Source organism: Oncorhynchus gorbuscha, unplaced genomic scaffold, assembly GCF_021184085.1.
Source record: "Oncorhynchus gorbuscha isolate QuinsamMale2020 ecotype Even-year unplaced genomic scaffold, OgorEven_v1.0 Un_scaffold_1541, whole genome shotgun sequence".
NCBI classification, from domain to species: domain Eukaryota; kingdom Metazoa; phylum Chordata; class Actinopteri; order Salmoniformes; family Salmonidae; genus Oncorhynchus; species Oncorhynchus gorbuscha.
This window is the reverse complement of record NW_025746287.1, coordinates 72,501-90,236: the sequence shown is the minus strand read 5'-3', so window position 1 is coordinate 90,236 and position 17,736 is coordinate 72,501. Positions and strand designations below refer to the sequence as shown.

At 45.3% G+C, this 17,736-nt stretch overlaps 1 protein-coding gene across 2 annotated transcripts in view; it reads right to left on the bottom strand.

Annotated features, from left to right (window-relative positions):
- LOC124023201 (fascin-like) overlaps positions 1 to 17,736 on the bottom strand; it is a 42,507-nt gene that overhangs the window by 23,040 nt on the left and 1,731 nt on the right. Inside the window, exons 2-3 of one of the 2 annotated variants that reach the window (XM_046337735.1) lie at positions 11,664 to 11,714; positions 10,825 to 11,236 (exon numbers count right to left, since the gene is read on the bottom strand). In XM_046337735.1, the coding sequence (XP_046193691.1) occupies positions 10,825 to 11,236; positions 11,664 to 11,714 (463 nt within the window). The remainder of the gene's footprint in view (positions 1 to 10,824; positions 11,237 to 11,663; positions 11,715 to 17,736) is intronic. The other variant, XM_046337736.1, reaches the window with a different exon arrangement.

Here is a 17,736-nt window from a genome sequence, read left to right as displayed (position 1 = left end):
ATACTAGTAGATCACTCACTAATACCCAACATATATTATATACAGTACCAGTCTATACTAGTAGATCACTCACTAATACCCAACATATATTATATATACAGTACCAGTCTATACTAGTAGATCATCACTAATACCCAACATATATTATATATACAGTACCAGTCTATACTAGTAGATCAGATCACTAATACCCAACATATATTATATACAGTACCAGTCTATACTAGTAGATCACTAATACCCAACATATATTATATATACAGTACCAGTCTAGTAGATCACTAATACCCAACATATATTATATATACAGTACCAGTCTATACTAGTAGATCACTCACTAATACCCAACATATATTATATACAGTACCAGTCTATACTAGTAGATCACTAATACCCAACATATATTATATATACAGTACCAGTCTATACTAGTAGATCACTAATACCCAACATATATTATATATACAGTACCAGTCTATACTAGTAGATCACTAATACCCAACATATATTATATATACAGTACCAGTCTATACTAGTAGATCACTAATACCCAACATATATATATATACAGTACCAGTCTAGTAGATCACTAATACCCAACATATATTATATATACAGTACCAGTCTATACTAGTAGATCACTAATACCCAACATATATTATATATACAGTACCAGTACTAGTAGATCACTCACTAATACCCAACATATATTTATATACAGTACCAGTCTATACTAGATCACTAATACCCAACATATATTATATATACAGTACCAGTCTATACTAGTAGATCACTAATACCCAACATATATTATATATACAGTACCAGTCTATACTAGTAGATCACTCACTAATACCCAACATATATTATATATACAGTACCAGTCTAGTAGATCACTAATACCCAACATATATTATATACAGTACCAGTCTATACTAGTAGATCACTAATACCCAACATATATTATATATACAGTACCAGTCTATACTAGTAGATCACTAATACCCAACATATATTATATACAGTACCAGTCTAGTAGATCACTCACTAATACCCAACATATATTATATATACAGTACCAGTCTATACTAGTAGATCACTAATACCCAACATATATTATATATACAGTACCAGTCTATACTAGTAGAGTCACTAATACCCAACATATATTATAGTAGATCTAGTAGATCACTAATACCCAACATATATTATATATACAGTACCAGTCTAGTAGATCACTAATATATATTATATACAGTACCAGTCTAGTAGATCACTAATACCCAATATATATTATATACAGTACCAGTCTAGTAGATCACTATTACCCAACATATATTATATACAGTACCAGTCTATACTAGTAAATCACTAATACCCAACATATATTATATATACAGTACCAGTCTATACTAGTAGATCACTAATACCCAACATATATTATATATACAGTACCAGTCTATACTAGTAGATCACTAATACCCAACATATATTATATATACAGTACCAGTCTATACTAGTAGATCACTAATACCCAACATATATTATATATACAGTACCAGTCTATACTAGTAGATCACTAATACCCAACATATATTATATACAGTACCAGTCTATACTAGTAGATCACTAATACCCAACATATATTATATACAGTACCAGTCTATACTAGTAGATCACTAATACCCAACATATATTATATACAGTACCAGTCTAGTAGATCACTAATACCCAACATATATTATATATACAGTACCAGTCTATACTAGTAGATCACTAATACCCAACATATATTATATACAGTACCAGTCTAGTAGATCACTAATACCCAACATATATTATATAACAGTACCAGTCTATACTAGTAGATCACTAATACCCAACATATATTATATATACAGTACCAGTCTATACTAGTAGATCACTAATACCCAACATATATTATATATACAGTACCAGTCTATACTATCAGATCACTAATACCCAACATATATATATATACAGTACCAGTCTATACTAGTAGATCACTAATACCCAACATATATTATATATACAGTACCAGTCTATACTAGTAGATCACTGATACCCAACATATATTATATATACAGTACCAGTCTAGTAGATCACTAATACCCAAAATATATTATATATACAGTACCAGTCTAGTAGTCTAATGCCCAACATATAGTAGTCCTTCTATACTCAGTTGGTAGAGCATGGCGCTTGTAACCCAGGGTATATATTATATACAGGACCAGTCTATACTAGTAGAATGTATGCAACATGATTATAAGTAGTAATAAACATATATTATATATACAGTACCAGTCTAGTAGATCACTAATACCCAACATATACAGTGGGGGAAAAAGTATTTAGTCAGCCACCAATTGAGCAAGTTCTCCCACTTAAAAAGATGAGAGAGGCCTGTAATTTTCCTCACAGGTTCACTTCAACTATGACAGACAAAAGTAGGGAAAGAATTCCATAAAATCACATTGTAGGATTTTACATGTATTTATTTGCAAATTATGGTGGAAAATAAGTATTTGGTCACCTACAAACAAGCACGATTTCTGGCTCTCACAGACCTGTAACTTCTTTAAGAGGCTCCTTTGTCCTCCACTCATTACCTGTATTTATAGCACCTGTTTGAACTTGTTATCAGTATAAAAGACACCTGTCCACAACCTCAAACAGTCACACTCCAAACTCCACTATGGCCAAGACCAAAGAGCTGTCAAAGGACACCAGAAACAAAATTGTAGACCTGCACCAGGCTGGGAAGACTGAATCTGCAATAGGTAAGCAGCTTGGTTTGAAGAAATCAACTGTGGGAGCAATTATTAGGAAATGGAAGACATACAAGACCATTGATAATCTCTCTCGATCTGGGGCTCCACGCAAGATCTCACCCCGTGGGGTCAAAATGATCACAAGAACGGTGAGCAAAAATCCCAGTACCACACAGGGGGACCTAATAAATGACCTGCAGATAGCTGGGACCAAAGTAACAAAGCCTACCATCAGTAACACACTACGCCGCCAGGGACTCAAATCCTGCAGTTTCAGACGTGTCCCCCTGCTTAAGCCAGTACATGTCCAGGCCCGTCTGAAGTTTGCTAGAGAGCATTTGGATGATCCAGAAGAAGATTGGGAGAATGTCATATGGTCAGATGAAACCAAAATAGAACTTTGTGGTTAAAACTCAACTCGTCGTGTTTGGAGGACAAAGAATGCTGAGTTGCATCCAAAGAACACCATACCTACTGTGAAGCATGGGGGTGGAAACATCATGCTTTGGGGCTGTTTTTCTGCAAAGGGACCAGGACGACTGATCCGTGTAAAGGAAAGAATGGATGGGGCCATGTATCGTGAGATTTTGAGTGAAAACCTCCTTCCATCAGCAAGGGCATTGGAGATGAAACGTGGCTGGGTCTTTCAGGATGACACTGATCCCAACCACCCCGCCCGGGCAACGAAGGAGTGGCTTCGTAAAAAGCATTTCAAGGTCCTGGAGTGGCCTAGCCAGTCTCCAGATCTCAAACCCATAGAAAATCTTTGGAGGGAGTTGAAAGTCCGTGTTGCCCAGCAACAGCCCCAAAACATCACTGCTCTAGAGGAGATCTGCATGGAGGAATGGGCCAAAATACCAGCAACAGTGTGTGAAAACCTTGTGAAGACTTACAGAAAATGTTTGACCTCTGTCATTGCCAACAAAGGGTATATTACTGAGATAAACTTTTGTTATTGACCAAATATTTATTTTCCACCATCATTTGCAAATAAATTCATTAAAAATCGTACAATGTGATTTTCTGGATTTCTTTTCTCATTTTGTCTGTCATAATTGAAGTGTACCTATGATGAAAATTACAGGCCTCTCCCACCTTTTTTAAGTGGGAGAACTTGCACAATTGGTGGATGACTAAATACTTTTTTGAGAGAAACTTTCCCCTCACACGAGTAAGAAGCGAGGGCCAGCCGACTAGAGCATAGAGGTTGCGGCAGTGGGTAGTATATGGGGCTTTGGTGACGGATGGCACTGTGATAGACTGCATCCAATTTGTTGAGGGGGAGTGTTGGAGGTTATTTTGTAAATGACATCACCGAAGTCAAGGATAGGTAGGATAATGTTGGGGAATAATCAGAATTGGTTGGTAACATAGGTAAGATGTTTTATATTCATCATATGTTTGTAAGTTACTTCTCATCAGAATGTGTTTGTATAATACTGTGGTGGGGTTGCAGTATCTGTTCTATGTCAAGACTAAGTTGCTTGGGCCGGAGAGAGGGGAGAGGTCAAGCGTGTATCTCTTGGCTCCACAATGTCTGTGTGCCAGTCAGTGTGTCTCTGATCTTGTCAATATAGGATGGATTTGATATATGCCTGTTGATATGGAGGATTGGTTTATGGTTCTGAGTTTGAGAAAAGAACATAGTTTAGGAGACAAAGCTGAATGATAAATTATGCATATGCTGTCTGGATATGTGTCTTTGCTATAAAGGATCTCAGTAACAATGTGTGAGGGACTCTCAGAGAATTCATTGATAGACACTGAATTGATCTGAGAGTCACAGGGTTGTGATAGAGCTCATATAATTAAAGATGGACTTTATGATAACTCTGACTTGTGTGTGGTTTGCTGTCATGATTTGGTAAATACAGGAAATTTCCACTACAATAGTCCGTTTTACGAGGGTATGTTTGGCAGCGTGAGTGAAGGAGGCTTTATTGCGAAATAGGAAGCTCGTTTCTAGATTTAATTTTGGATTGGAGGTGCTTAATGTGAGTCTGGAAGGAGAGTTTACAGTCTAGCCAGACACCTAGGTACTTATAGATGTCCACATATTCTAGGTCAGAACCGTCCAGAGTGGTGATGCTAGTCGGGCGGGCAGGTGTGGGCAGCGATCGTTTGAAGAGCATGTATTTAGTTTTACTAGCATTTAAAAGCAGTTGAAGGCCACGGAAGGAGTGTTGTAAGGCATTGAAGCTCGTCTGGTGGTTAGTAAACACAGTATCCAAAGAGGGACCAGATGTATACAGAATGGTGTCGTTTGCGTAGAGGTGGATCAGAGAATCACCAGCAGCAAGAGCAACATCGTCTCTCCCTTTTCAACTTCCTCCATCTCTCTCTGTCTACAGAGCTCTTTTCTCCTCTCCTCCCTCGTTTAGTTTTCTCAAAGTAATTGCTGACTTATGCTGTTCTAACCCTTCCCCCTCACACACACACAGTTTCTAAACTGGGACCGACCACAAAGGTCGGATAGAATTTCTGCGGAAAAAATGTGTTCAGTGGACAGAGAAAAGGGCAGAGAGAGACAAACAGAGAAAAGGGCAGAGAGGGAGGAAGAGAAAGGGGGGCAAGGGAGAGCAGATGGAAAACACATGATGCAGGGCAGAGGAGGGGAGGAAAGAGGAGAGGGGAAGAGGAGGAGGAGGAGGAAAGAGGAGCTGGGGAAGAGGAGGAGGAGGAGAAAGAGGAGGGGGGAGGAGGAGGAGGAGGAGGAGGAGGAGGAGGAGGAGGAGGAGGAAGAGGAGGAGGAGGAGGAGGAGGAGGAGGAGGAGGAAGTGGAGGAGGAGGGAGGAAAGAGGAGCTGGGGGGAGGAGGAGGAGGAGGAAAGAGGAGCTGGGGAAGAGGAGGAGGAGGAGGAGGAAAGAGGAGAGGGGAAGAGGAGGAGGAGGAGGAAAGAGGAGCTGGGGAAGAGGAGGAGGAGGAGGAAAGAGGAGCTGGGGAAGAGGAGGAGGAGGAGGAAAAGGAGGAGGGGAGGAAAGAGGAGGAGGGGAAGAAGAGGAGGAGGAGGAGGAAAAAGGAGGAGGGGAAGGGGAGGAGGAGGAGGAGGAAAGAGGAGCTGGGGAAGGGGAGGAGGAGGAGGAGGAAAGAGGAGGGGGGAAGGAAGGAGGAGGAGGAGGAGGAGGAGGAAGGAGAGGGGGAAGGGGAGGAGGAGGAGGGGAGGGGAAGAGAGGAGGAGGGGAAGAGGAGGAGGAGGTGGAAGGAGGAGCTGGGGAAGAGGCCGAGGAGGAGGAAAGAGGAGGAGGGGAAGAGGAGGAGGAAGGAGGAGCTGGGGAAGAGGACGAGGAAAGAGGAGGAGGGGAAGAGAAGGAGGAGGAGGAAAGAGGAGGAGGGGAAGAGAATGAGGAGGAGGAAACAGGAGGAGGGGAAGAGAAGGAGGAGGAGGAAAGAGGAGGAGGGGAAGAGAATGAGGAGGAGGAAAGAGGAGCTGGGGAAGAGGAGGAGGAGGTAAGAGGAGGGGAAGAGAAGGAGGAGGAAAGAGGAGGAGGAGGGGAGGAAGAGGGGATGAGAGGTGGAGGGGAGGAAGAGGAGATGAAAGAGATGGAGGGGAGGAAGAGGAGGAGATGAAGAGGAGGAGGGGAGAACAAAGAGGAGGAGGGGAGGACCAAGAGGAGGAGGGGAAAGAGGAGGTGGGGAAGGGGTGGAGGGGAAGGGGAGCATGACAAGAGGAGGAATGGAAGACAGGGAGAAGGAGAGGAGGAGGAGGAGGGGAAGGGGAGGAGGGGAAGAGGAGGAGAAGGAGAGGAAGGGATAAGGAAGAGGAGGCGGAGAAGAGGAGGAGGAGAAGGGGAGGAGGAGAAGAGGGGGAGGAGGGGAAGGGGAGGAGGGGAAGAGGAGGAGAAGGAGAGGAAGGGATAAGGAAGAGGAGGTAGAGAAGAGGAGGAGGAGGGGGGGATGATGACAAGAGGAGGGAGGAAGAGGTCTTCAATCTGTAAAAGAAGATGAGAGAGGAGACTCTAATCTGACCCTGTCTCAGGAGACAAATCTGACCCTGTCTGAGCCCCTAATACCCCCCCATAAATGGGTTTCCCTAAATTAAAACATTCCTCTCCTCTTTCCTGTCCTGTACCAGAAGGAAGCATCACACTCCAGACACCGCTAGAGGTCATAAGGTCACACCCCAGACACCGCTAGAGGTCATAAGGTCACACCCCAGACACCGCTAGAGGTCATAAGGTCACACCCCAGACACCGCTAGTGGTTGGAAGCTGTGTCATTTAGGTGCTCATAGAAGTTGAAATAAGGTCACAGGACACAGTCTCCATCAGACTAGAAACACTACTGGAGATTCCGGTATTGTGTAAGGTCACAGGACACAGTCTCCGTCAGACTAGAAACACTACTGGAGATTCCGGTATTGTGTAAGGTCACAGGACACAGTCTCCATCAGACTAGAAACACTACTGGAGATTCCGGTATTGTGTAAGGTCACAGGACACAGTCTCCGTCAGACTAGAAACACTACTGGAGATTCCGGTATTGTGTAAGGTCACAGGACACAGTCTCCGTCAGACTAGAAACACTACTGGAGATTCCGGTATTGTGTAAGGTCACAGGACACAGTCTCCGTCAGACTAGAAACACTACTGGAGATTCCGGTATTGTGTAAGGTCACAGGACACAGTCTCCGTCAGACTAGAAACACTACTGGAGATTCCGGTATTGTGTAAGGTCACAGGACACAGTCTCCGTCAGACTAGAAACACTACTGGAGATTCCGGTATTGTGTAAGGTCACAGGACACAGTCTCCGTCAGACTAGAAACACTACTGGAGATTCCGGTATTGTGTAAGGTCACAGGACACAGTCTCCGTCAGACTAGAAACACTACTGGAGATTCCGGTATTGTGTAAGGTCACAGGACACAGTCTCCGTCAGACTAGAAACACTACTGGAGATTCCGGTATTGTGTAAGGTCACAGGACACAGTCTCCGTCAGACTAGAAACACTACTGGAGATTCCGGTATTGTGTAAGGTCACAGGACACAGTCTCCGTCAGACTAGAAACACTACTGGAGGTTCCGGGTTTGTGTAAGGTCACAGGACACAGTCTCCGTCAGACTAGAAACACTACTGGAGTTCCTGTTCCTTTAAAAGTTGAGCTGTTTGAAGAGATGAGGTCAATTCTGTTTAGGTCAACCATTATAGATATCACCTCATTCTAGTTCTGCGTGTCCTACTTTGCCTGGTGGATGTTCTAGAAAGGTTCTACAGGTTTTTTATTTATTTATTTAACCTTTATTTAACCAGGTAGGCTAGTTGAGAACAAGTTCTCATTTGCAACTGCGACCTGGCCAAGATAAAGCATAGCAGTGTGAACAGACAACACAGAGTTACACATGGAATAAACAATTAACATGTCAATAACACAGTAGAAAAAAATGGGCAGTCTATATACAATGTGTGCAAAAGGCATGAGGAGGTAGGCGAATAATACAATTTTGCAGATTAACACTGGAGTGATAAATGATCAGATGGTCATGTACAGGTAGAGATATTGGTGTGCAAAAGAGCAGAAAAGTAAATAAATAAAAACAGTATAAAAACAGTATGGGAATGAGGTAGGTGAAAATGGGTGGGCTATTTTCCTATAGACTATGTACAGCTGCAGCGATCGGTTAGCTGCTCGGATAGCTGATGTTTGAAGTTGGTGAGGGAGATAAAAGTCTCCAACTTCAGCGATTTTTGCAATTCGTTCCAGTCACAGGCAGCAGAGTACTGGAACGAAAGGCGGCCAAATGAGGTGTTGGCTTTAGGGATGATCAGTGAGATACACCTGCTGGAGCGCGTGCTACGGATGGGTGTTGCCATCGTGACCAGTGAACTGAGATAAGGCGGAGCTTTACCTAGCATGGACTTGTAGATGACCTGGAGCCAGTGGATCTGGCGACGAATATGTAGTGAGGGCCAGCCGACTAGAGCATACAAGTCGCAGTGGTGGGTGGTATCAGGTGCTTTAGTGACAAAACGGATGGCACTGTGATAGACTGCATCCAGTTTGCTGAGTAGAGTGTTGGAAGCCATTTTGTAGATGACATCGCCGAAGTCGAGGATCGGTAGGATAGTCAGTTTTACTAGGGTAAGCTTGGCAGCGTGAGTGAAGGAGGCTTTGTTGCGGAATAGAAAGCCGACTCTTGATTTGATTTTCGATTGGAGATGTTTGATGTGAGTCTGGAAGGAGAGTTTGCAGTCTAGCCAGACACCTAGGTACTTATAGATGTCCACATATTCAAGGTCGGAACCATCCAGGGTGGTGATGCTAGTCGGGCATGCGGGTGCAGGCAGTGATCGGTTGAAAAGCATGCATTTGGTTTTACTCGCGTTTAAGAGCAGTTGGAGGCCACGGAAGGAGTGCTGTATGGCATTGAAGCTCGTTTGGAGGTTAGATAGCACAGTGTCCAATGACAGGCCGAAAGTATATAGAATGGTGTCGTCTGCGTAGAGGTGGATCAGGGAATCGCCCGCAGCAAGAGCAACATCATTGATATATACAGAGAATAGAGTCGGCCCGAGAATTGAACCCTGTGGCACCCCCATAGAGACTGCCAGAGGACCGGACAGCATGCCCTCCGATTTGACACACTGAACTCTGTCTGCAAAGTAATTGGTGAACCAGGCAAGGCAGTCATCCGAAAAACCGAGGCTGTTGAGTCTGCCGATAAGAATATGGTGATTGACAGAGTCGAAAGCCTTGGCGAGGTCGATGAAGACGGCTGCACAGTACTGTATTTTATCGATGGCGGTTATGATATCGTTTAGTACCTTGAGTGTGGCTGAGGTGCACCCGTGACCGGCTCGGAAACCAGATTGCACAGCGGAGAAGGTACGGTGGGATTCGAGATGGTCAGTGACCTGTTTGTTGACTTGGCTTTCGAAGACCTTAGATAGGCAGGGCAGGATGGATATAGGTCTGTAACAGTTTGGGTCCAGGGTGTCTCCCCTTTGAAGAGGGGATGACTGCGGCAGCTTTCCAATCCTTGGGGATCTCAGACGATATGAAAGAGAGGTTGAACAGGCTGGTAATAGGGGTTGCGACAATGGCGGCAGATAGTTTCAGAAATAGCGGGTCCAGATTGTCAAGCCCAGCTGATTTGTACGGGTCCAGGTTTTGCAGCTCTTTCAGAACATCTACTATCTGGATTTGGGTAAAGGAGAACCTGGAGAGGCTTGGGTGAGGAGCTACCTAGGTCTCTAGGTTGTTGTTGTTCTTCCCTGATAAATTTCTAGTAAGGTTAAACTAGTAAGGTTGTGTTGATCCTCTCATCCCTAGTAAGGTTCTAGTAAGGTTCCACTAAAGTTGTGTTGGTCCCATCTTCCCTGGTAAGGTTCTAGTAAGGTTGTGTTGGTCCTATCTTCCCTGGTAAGGTTCTAGTAAGGTTGTGTTGTTCCTATCTTCCCTGGTAAGGTTCTAGTAAGGTTCCACTAAAGTTGTGTTGGTCCCATCTTCCCTGGTAAGGTTCTAGTAAGGCTGTGTTGCTCCTATCTTCCCTAGTAAGGTTCTAGTAAGGTTAAACTAGTAAGGTTGTGCTGCTCCTATCATCCCTGGTATGGTTCTAGTAAGGTTCCACTAAGGTTGTGTTGATCCTATCATCCCTAGTAAGGTTCTAGTAAGGTTCCACTAAGTTTGTGTTGTTCCTATCTTGCCTGGTAAGGTTCTAGAAGGTTGTGTTGGCCCTACCTTGCCTGGTTAGGTTCTAGTCCTGTTCTAGAAGGTTGTGTTGGTCCTATCTTGCCTGGTTAGGTTCTAGTACTGTTCTAGAAGGTTGTGTTGGTCCTATCTTGCCTGGTTATGTTCTAGTACTGTTCTAGAAGGTTGTGTTGGTCCTACCTTGCCTGGTTAGGTTCTAGTACTGTTCTAGAAGGTTGTGTTGATCCTACCTTGCCTGGTTAGGTTCTAGTCCTGTTCTAGAAGGTTGTGTTGGTCCTATCTAGCCTGGTTAGGTTCTAGTCCTGTTCTAGAAGGTTGTGTTGGTCCTATCATGCCTGGTTAGGTTCTAGTCCTGTTCTAGAAGGTTGTGTTGATCCTACCTTGCCTGGTGGAGACGTTCCTCTCGTTGCCGGCGGTGAGAACCACCTGAGGGTGACTCTGCTCCAGAGAGAACATCTCGTCCTTCCCCAAGCGGCTGTTCTTCCCGCTCTTCATGGTCCCACTCGGCCCCGACGGCGCCAGGTAGCGCCCGGAACAATCCCTGAACGCCACCTTGCCGGAGCGGAACTCCAACGTGTATCCGGTGGTCTTGTCCGGCGCGGCCTCCAGGCTGCCGTCGTTCTTCAGGAAGCGGTTATCAGACGTCTGCAGGTGGTAGCGTTGGTCTCTGAACACCAGGGTGATCAGGGAGTCCACCCCCCACGGGAAGTCACGGTCTATAGAGACCTCAGAGTGGTCAGGGTTAGAGGTCAGGTGGGCATAACGCTTCCTGGCCGGGCTGAACAGGTTCACCTGGGGGGGAAGGGTTAGAGGTCAGGTGGGCATAACGCTTCCAGGCCGGGCTGAACAGGTTCAACTGGGAGGGAGGGGTTAGAGGTCAGGTGGGCATAACGCTTCCTGGCCGGGCTGAACAGGTTCACCTGGGGGGGAGGGGTTAGAGGTCAGGTGGGCATAACGCTTCCTGGCCGGGCTGAACAGGTTCACCTGGAGGGGAGGGGTTAGAGGTCAGGTGGGCATAACGCTTTCTGGCCGGGCTGAACAGGTTCACCTGGGGGGGAGGGGTTAGAGGTCAGGTGGGCATAACGCTTCCTGGCCGGGATGAACAGGTTTACCTGGGGGAGGTTTGGAGGCATGGTGTGTGTGTGCGTGTGCGTGTGTGCGTGTGCGTGCGTGCGTGCGTGCGTGTGTGTGTGTGTGTGTGTGTGTGTGCATTAGTTACCTGGGGATGCATGGCCAAGTGGACACACCACTTCTCTGCTGCTGATACTGTCTGGAACACACACACACACACATCCTGTTAAGACACACATCCTGTTAATACACACACACATCCTGTTAATACACACATCCTGTTAATACACACACACACATCCTGTTAATACACACATCCTGTTAACACACACATCCTGTTAATACACACATCCTGTTAATACACACACACATCCTGTTAACACACACATCCTGTTAACACACACATCCTGTTAATACACACACACATCCTGTTAATACACACATCCTGTTATTACACACATCCTGTTAATACACACATCCTGTTAACACACATGGTAAAACAGTAGTGTGTAGTTCCAGTAGTTAGTTAGCTACACCGCTACATGGTAAAACAGTAGTGTGTAGTTCCAGTAGTTAGTTAGCTACACCGCTACATGGTAAAACAGTAGTGTGTAGTTCCAGTAGTTAGTTAGCTACACCGCTACATGGTAACACAGTAGTGTGTAGTTCCAGTAGTTAGTTAGCTACACCGCTACATGGTAAAACAGTAGTGTGTAGTTCCAGTAGTTAGCTACACCGCTACATGGTAAAACAGTAGTGTGTAGTTCCAGTAGTTAGTCAGCTACACCGCTACATGGTAAAACAGTAGTGTGTAGTTCCAGTAGTTAGCTACACCGTTAGATGGTAAAACAGTAGTGTGTAGTTCCAGTAGTTAGCTACACCGCTACATGGTAAAACAGTAGTGTGTAGTTCCAGTAGTCAGTCAGCTACACCGCTACATGGTAAAACAGTAGTGTGTAGTTCCAGTAGTTAGCTACACCGCTACATGGTAAAACAGTAGTGTGTAGTTCCAGTAGTCAGTCAGCTACACCGCTACATGGTAAAATAGTAGTGTGTAGTTCCAGTAGTTAGTTAGCTACACCGCTACATGGTAAAACAGTAGTGTGTAGTTCCAGTAGTTAGTTAGCTACACCGCTACATGGTAAAACAGTAGTGTGTAGTTCCAGTAGTCAGCTACACCGCTACATGGTAACACAGTAGTGTGTAGTTCCAGTAGTCAGTCAGCTACACCGCTACATGGTAAAACAGTAGTGTGTAGTTCCAGTAGTCAGCTACACCGCTACATGGTAAAACAGTAGTGTGTAGTTCCAGTAGTTAGTTAGCTACACCGCTACATGGTAAAACAGTAGTGTGTAGTTCCAGTAGTTAGTCAGCTACACCGCTACATGGTAAAACAGTAGTGTGTAGTTCCAGTAGTTAGCTACACCGCTACATGGTAAAACAGTAGTGTGTAGTTCCAGTAGTTAGCTACACCGCTACATGGTAACACAGTAGTGTGTAGTTCCAGTAGTCAGCTACACGGCTACATGGTAACACAGTAGTGTGTAGTTCCAGTAGTTAGCTACACCGCTACATGGTAAAACAGTAGTGTGTAGTTCCAGTAGTTAGCTACACCGCTACATGGTAAAACAGTAGTGTGTAGTTCCAGTAGTTAGTTAGCTACACCGCTACATGGTAAAACAGTAGTGTGTAGTTCCAGTAGTTAGTTAGCTACACCGCTACATGGTAAAACAGTAGTGTGTAGTTCCAGTAGTCAGCTACACCGCTACATGGTAACACAGTAGTGTGTAGTTCCAGTAGTTAGCTACACCGCTACATGGTAAAACAGTAGTGTGTAGTTCCAGTAGTTAGTTAGCTACACCGCTACATGGTAAAACAGTAGTGTTTAGTTCCAGTAGTTAGCTTCATGGTAACACAGTAGTGTGTAGTTTCAGTAGTTAGCTACACCGCTACATGGTGTTTCATTTATGTCCATTATCCATTTCCTATGATACTGTATGTTACGAATTACAACTCCTATGATACTGTATGTTACGAATTACAACTCCTATGATACTGTATGTTACGAATTACAACTCCTATGATACTGTATGTTACGAATTACAACTCCTATGATACTGTATGTTATGAATTACAACTCCTATGATACTGTATGTTACGAATTACAACTCCTATGATACTGTATGTTACGAATTACAACTCCTATGATACTGTATGTTATGAATTACAACTCCTATGATACTGTATGTTATGAATTACAACTCCTATGATACTGTATGTTACGAATTACAACTCCTATGATACTGTATGTTACGAATTACAACTCCTATGATACTGTATGTTACGAATTACAACTCCTATGATACTGTATGTTACGAATTACAACTCCTATGATACTGTATGTTACGAATTACAACTCCTATGATACTGTATGTTACGAATTACAACTCCTATGATACTGTATGTTACGAATTACAACTCCTATGATACTGTATGTTACGAATTACAACTCCTATGATACTGTATGTTACGAATTACAACTCCTATGATACTGTATGTTATGAATTACAACTCCTATGATACTGTATGTTACGAATTACAACTCCTATGATACTGTATGTTACGAATTACAACTCCTATGATACTGTATGTTACGAATTACAACTCCTATGATAGGAACAGGGTGTATGTTACAAATGTCAATTTGTTGTGTCTAACTTTAGCTAGGCTAGAGGTTAGGGATTAAGTAATATATTTTTTAACCTTTATTTAACTAGGCAAGTCAGTTAAGAACAAATTCTTATTTTCAATGACAGCCTAGGAACAGTGGGTTAACTTCCTGTTCAGGGGCAGAACGACAGATTTGTACCTTGTCAGCTCGGGGGTTTGAACTTGCAACCTTCCAGTTACTAGTCTAATGCTCTAACCACTAGGCTACCCTTAACCCAGGATTAAGGTTAAGGTTAGGAGTTAGGTTAAATGGTTTTAAGGTTAGGGGAAGGGTTAACATGCTAAGTAGTTGCAAAGTTAGGGTTAGGGTTAGGGTTAGGGTTAGGTAAAAATGCTCAAGTTGTCCATGATGAGATTCCAACACATAACCTTTGGGTTTCTAGCTAATGTTTATACACCCACACATACACCCCGACCACACATACACCCAGACCACACATACACCCAGACCACACAGTGGTCCTTCTGTAGCTCAGTTGGTAGAGCATGGTGCTTGTAACGCCAGGGTAGTGGGTTCGATTCCCGGGACCACCCATACGTAGAATGTATGCACACATGACTGTAAGTCGCTTTGGATAAAAGCGTCTGCTAAATGGCATATATTATATTATATATTACATACACCCAGACCACACATACACCCCAACACATACACCCTGACCACACATACACCCAGACCACACATACACCCTGACCACACATACACCCAGACCACACATACACCCAGACCACACATACACCCAGACCACACATACACCCTGACCACACATACACCCTGACCACACATACACCCAGACCACACATACACCCAGACCACACATACACCCAGACCACACATACACCCAGACCACACATACACCCTGACCACACATACACCCAGACCACACATACACACAGACCACACATACACCCAGACCACACATACACCCTGACCACACATACACCCAGACCACACATACACCCTGACCACACATACACCCCGACACATACACCCTGACCACACATACACCCAGACCACACATACACCCAGACCACACATACACCCAGACCACACATAAACCCAGACCACACATACACCCAGACCACACATACACCCAGACCACACATACACCCAGACCACACATACACCCTGACCACACATACACCCAGACCACACATACACCCTGACCACACATACACCCTGACCACACATACACCCTGACCACACATACACCCAGACCACACATACACCCAGACCACACATACACCCAGACCACACATACACCCCGACACATACACCCTGACCACACATACACCCAGACCACACATACACCCCGACCACACATACACCCAGACCACACATACACCCCGACCACACATACACCCAGACCACACATACACCCCGACACATACACCCTGACCACACATACACCCAGACCACACATACACCCAGACCACACATACACATCGACCACACATACACCCTGACCACACATACACCCTGACCACACATACACCCAGACCACACATACACCCAGACCACACATACACCCAGACCACACATACACCCAGACCACACATACACCCAGACCACACATACACATCGACCACACATACACCCAGACCACACATACACCCAGACCACACATACACCCCGACCACACATACACCCAGACCACACATACACCCTGACCACACATACACCCTGACACATACACCCTGACCACACATACACCCAGACCACACATACACCCAGACCACACATACACCCGACCACACATACACCCCGACACATACCCCCGACCACACATACACCCAGACCACACATACACCCTGACCACACATACACCCTGACACATACACCCTGACCACACATACACCCAGACCACACATACACCCAGACCACACATACACCCAGACCACACATACACCCAGACCACACATACACCCAGACCACACATACACCCTGACCACACATACACCCAGACCACACATACACCCTGACCACACATACACCCTGACCACACATACACCCAGACCACACATACACCCAGACCACACATACACCCAGACCACACATACACCCTGACCACACATACACCCAGACCACACATACACCCAGACCACACATACACCCTGACCACACATACACCCTGACCACACATACACCCCGACCACACATACACCCTGACCACACATACACCCTGACCACACATACACCCTGACCACACATACACATCGACCACACATACACCCCGACCACACATACACCCAGACCACACATACACCCAGACCACACATACACCCAGACCACACATACACCCCGACCACACATACACCCCGACCACACATACACCCAGACCACACATACACCCAGACCACACATACACCCTGACCACACATACACCCAGACCACACATACACCCTGACCACACATACACCCAGACCACACATACACCCTGACCACACATACACCCAGACCACACATACACCCAGACCACACATACACCCTGACCACACATACACCCTGACCACACATACACCCCGACCACACATACACCCTGACCACACATACACCCTGACCACACATACACCCAGACCACACATACACCCTGACCACACATACACCCTGACCACACATACACCCAGACCACACATACACCCAGACCACACATACACCCAGACCACACATACACCCCGACCACACATACACCCTGACCACACATACACATCGACCAACCAACCCCTTTCTGTCTTGTAACATAATATAAAAGATCCCCGATTTACGTTAACTATGTTACGTCTGGTCTATGAAGCCAGGATGCGGACACACAACTTCCCCTCTAAATACACCTCTGCTGTCTTCAACCAAGATCTCAGCGATCACTGCCTCATTGCCTGCATCCGTAATGGGTCAGCGGTCAAACGACCTCCACCCATCACTGTAAAACGCTCCCTGAAACACTTCAGCGAGCAGGCCTTTCTAATCGACCTGGCCGGGGTATCCTGGAAGGATATTGATCTCATCCCGTCAGTAGAGGATGCCTGGATATTTTTTTTAAATGCCTTCCTAACCACCCTGACCACACATACACCCTGAACACACATACACCCAGACCACACATACACCCTGACCACACATACACCCCGACCACACATACACCCAGACCACACATACACCCAGACCACACATACACCCTGACCACACATACACCCCAGCCAAACATACACCCAGACCACACATACACCCTGACCACACATACACCCCGACCACACATACACCCAGACCACACATACACCCAGACCACACATACACCCAGACCACACATACACCCAGACCACACATACACATCGACCACACATACAGCCAGACCACACATACACCCTGACCACACATACACCCAGACCACACAAACACCCTGACCACACATACACCCTGAACACACATACACCCAGACCACACATACACCCAGACCACACATACACCCAGACCACACATACACCCAGACCAC